This window comes from Lampris incognitus, chromosome 2 (genome assembly GCF_029633865.1).
Source record: "Lampris incognitus isolate fLamInc1 chromosome 2, fLamInc1.hap2, whole genome shotgun sequence".
NCBI classification, from domain to species: domain Eukaryota; kingdom Metazoa; phylum Chordata; class Actinopteri; order Lampriformes; family Lampridae; genus Lampris; species Lampris incognitus.
Genome location: NC_079212.1, coordinates 143,517,507 through 143,520,148, shown reverse-complemented (window position 1 = coordinate 143,520,148; position 2,642 = coordinate 143,517,507). Strand labels below are relative to the sequence as shown.

Below are 2,642 nucleotides of genomic sequence, written 5' to 3'. Positions count from 1 at the left end.
TTCACAGACAAATTAATAAATTAAATAAAATCAAAGAATATCTCTCACTTCAAGAATCGAACATAATAGCTGTATCTGAAACATGGATTAGCCCTGAGAGAGGTGTTGACTTTGAATTAGAATACAAATTGTCTTATAAGAACAGGAGGAACAAAAATGGGGGGGGGGGATCCTATGTATGTGAGCAACAGCCTCAATTACAAGGTGGTAGAAGTTATGTCAACTGCTCAAAGAAGGCTGGATCAGTTCATGTGGATACAACGTTTATTGACAGATACGTTTCATCACTCAACTAGGTGACATATTCAGTCTAAACTGACTGCAGGTACCCCCACCCTTCTAAACAATGCAGTTGCATAGCAACCGAAACCGACGACCAGTTTCGTATGCAAATATAGGTGTGGCCATTAACTAGCGTTTCAATGGCCATGTGTGCTATTCACAGAGGATTTGGGAATATTTGCAAACGTTTGAGATGTATAGAAGCTGAATTAATTTAAGAGTAGGTGAGAAGAGGCAGGAAAAAATAAGTGTATACTTACTCCTACTCCTTTTCGCACATGTAACAAATAATCTGAGAGATTTCTTTGCTTTTGATGTGTGGATTTGTTGATCACTTTAGATTATTGGCAATGACTTATCTATATGTTCTATCCTGCTTATTTATATGTTCGAAATAGATCATCATCATCATCATCATCAAATAGATGGAAATGCAACGGGACAAGGCCAGTAACGCCGTTGGGCCAGAAAAGCCAGATCGGGAGTTAGCCACCATGTCAAAATACTATGACGGCGTTGAATTTCCTTTCTGTGATGAGGTCTCCAAATATGAAAAGCTTGCTAAAATCGGCCAGGGGACATTCGGGGAAGTTTTCAAAGCAAAGGACCGACAAACTGGAATCAAAGTTGCACTGAAGAAGGTTTTGATGGAAAACGAGAAAGAAGGGTTTCCGATCACAGCTTTGAGAGAGATCAAGATCCTGCAACTCCTGAAACATGAGAATGTTGTAAATCTGATTGAGATTTGTCGAACCAAAGCCAATCAATTTAATAGATACAAAGGGAGCATCTATCTGGTGTTTGACTTCTGTGAGCATGACCTGGCAGGGCTTTTAAGTAATACAAATGTCAAGTTCACCTTGGCAGAGATAAAGAAGGTCATGCAGATGCTGCTGAATGGACTGTACTACATGCACAGAAACAAGATCCTCCACAGAGACATGAAGGCAGCCAACGTGCTCATCACCAGAGATGGTATACTGAAACTGGCAGATTTTGGTTTGGCACGGGCATTTAGTCTAGCCAAACTCAGCCAGGGTAACCGCTACACTAACCGTGTGGTCACCCTCTGGTACAGACCCCCAGAGCTGCTATTAGGTGAACGAGACTATGGACCCCCAATTGACCTTTGGGGTGCAGGCTGCATCATGGCAGAGATGTGGACCAGAAGTCCTATTATGCAAGGGAACACTGAGCAGCACCAGCTTACTCTTATCAGCCAACTTTGTGGATCCGTCACTGCTGAGGTATGGCCTGGTGTGGACATGAAATATGAGCTCTACCAGAAAATGGAACTACCTAAAGGCCAGAAGAGGAAAGTCAAGGATAGGCTCAAAGCTTATGTTAAAGACCCTTATGCCCTAGACCTAATTGACAAGCTGCTGGTTCTAGACCCAGCACACCGCGCAGACAGCGATGATGCGCTCAATCATGATTTCTTTTGGTCTGACCCCATGCCATCTGACCTTAGGAACATGCTCTCTGCCCACAATACTTCCATGTTTGAATACCTGGCTCCACCCAGACGGAGAGGACATATGCCCCAGCAACAGCCTAATCAGAACAAAAATCCAGCTACCACAAGCCAGACTGAGATTGAGCATGTATTTTAGATGAACAAGAACATATGCTGTCGATCATGTTTTTATTTACTTTTTTATATGCTACAAAGAATATTACCAGGGCAGGTTTTAGGTTGTGATGTTTACTACTTTTGCCTTTATCTAGGGGTTTTACATTAAAAGAGTTTGCCTTTTTCATTGGCTTTTGGAGTGTTGACAACATGCAGCCAAGACAGTATTTCAAAGACCGACTGAAACTGTTAACAACTCTCCCACAATCTTGATGGTCCAAGTTGAAAGACCATTATTACCCTACAGATGGAATTAACGGTACACCCTATCTGCAAAGTTGTAAATGGTTTCACCCTGGTACCAGCTCACTGAATTTAAATCAAATTAGTTTAATTTAAAGGGGAAAAAGATGGTAGAAGGCTGAGCTTGTGAGATGATCGATGTGGCTCTTAAAATTTAGATTACAATGACTTCTAGCTTCACTTGTGCATTCCAGAGACAACTTTGATAAGGGCTGTTTCTGTGCTATGATGAGATCGAAAACCTGACTGATAAATGGCAAGAATGTTGTTTGATAATAAATAGTTATTAACTTGAGAATAAACTGTTTTCTTTTTTTCAAGTATTTTGCTGAGGAATGCTAAGTTCGAGATGGGCCTGTAGTTGGCAATGGCTATCACATCAAGGTTGCTCTTCAGAAGTGCTTTAATGACAGCTGTCCTAAGTGCTGCAGGACATATACCTGCCTGAAGAGAGCAGTTAATAATTTCTAATTTCATCATGTGC

At 41.3% G+C, this 2,642-nt stretch overlaps 1 protein-coding gene across 1 annotated transcript; it reads left to right on the top strand.

Annotated features, from left to right (window-relative positions):
- Positions 1-713: 713 nt before the first annotated feature.
- LOC130108426 (cyclin-dependent kinase 9-like) lies at positions 714-1,895 on the top strand. Its single transcript, XM_056275339.1, has one exon. The coding sequence runs from the start codon at positions 714-716 to the stop codon at positions 1,893-1,895; it is 1,182 nt and encodes a 393-aa protein (XP_056131314.1).
- The last annotated feature ends 747 nt before the right edge of the window (positions 1,896-2,642 follow it).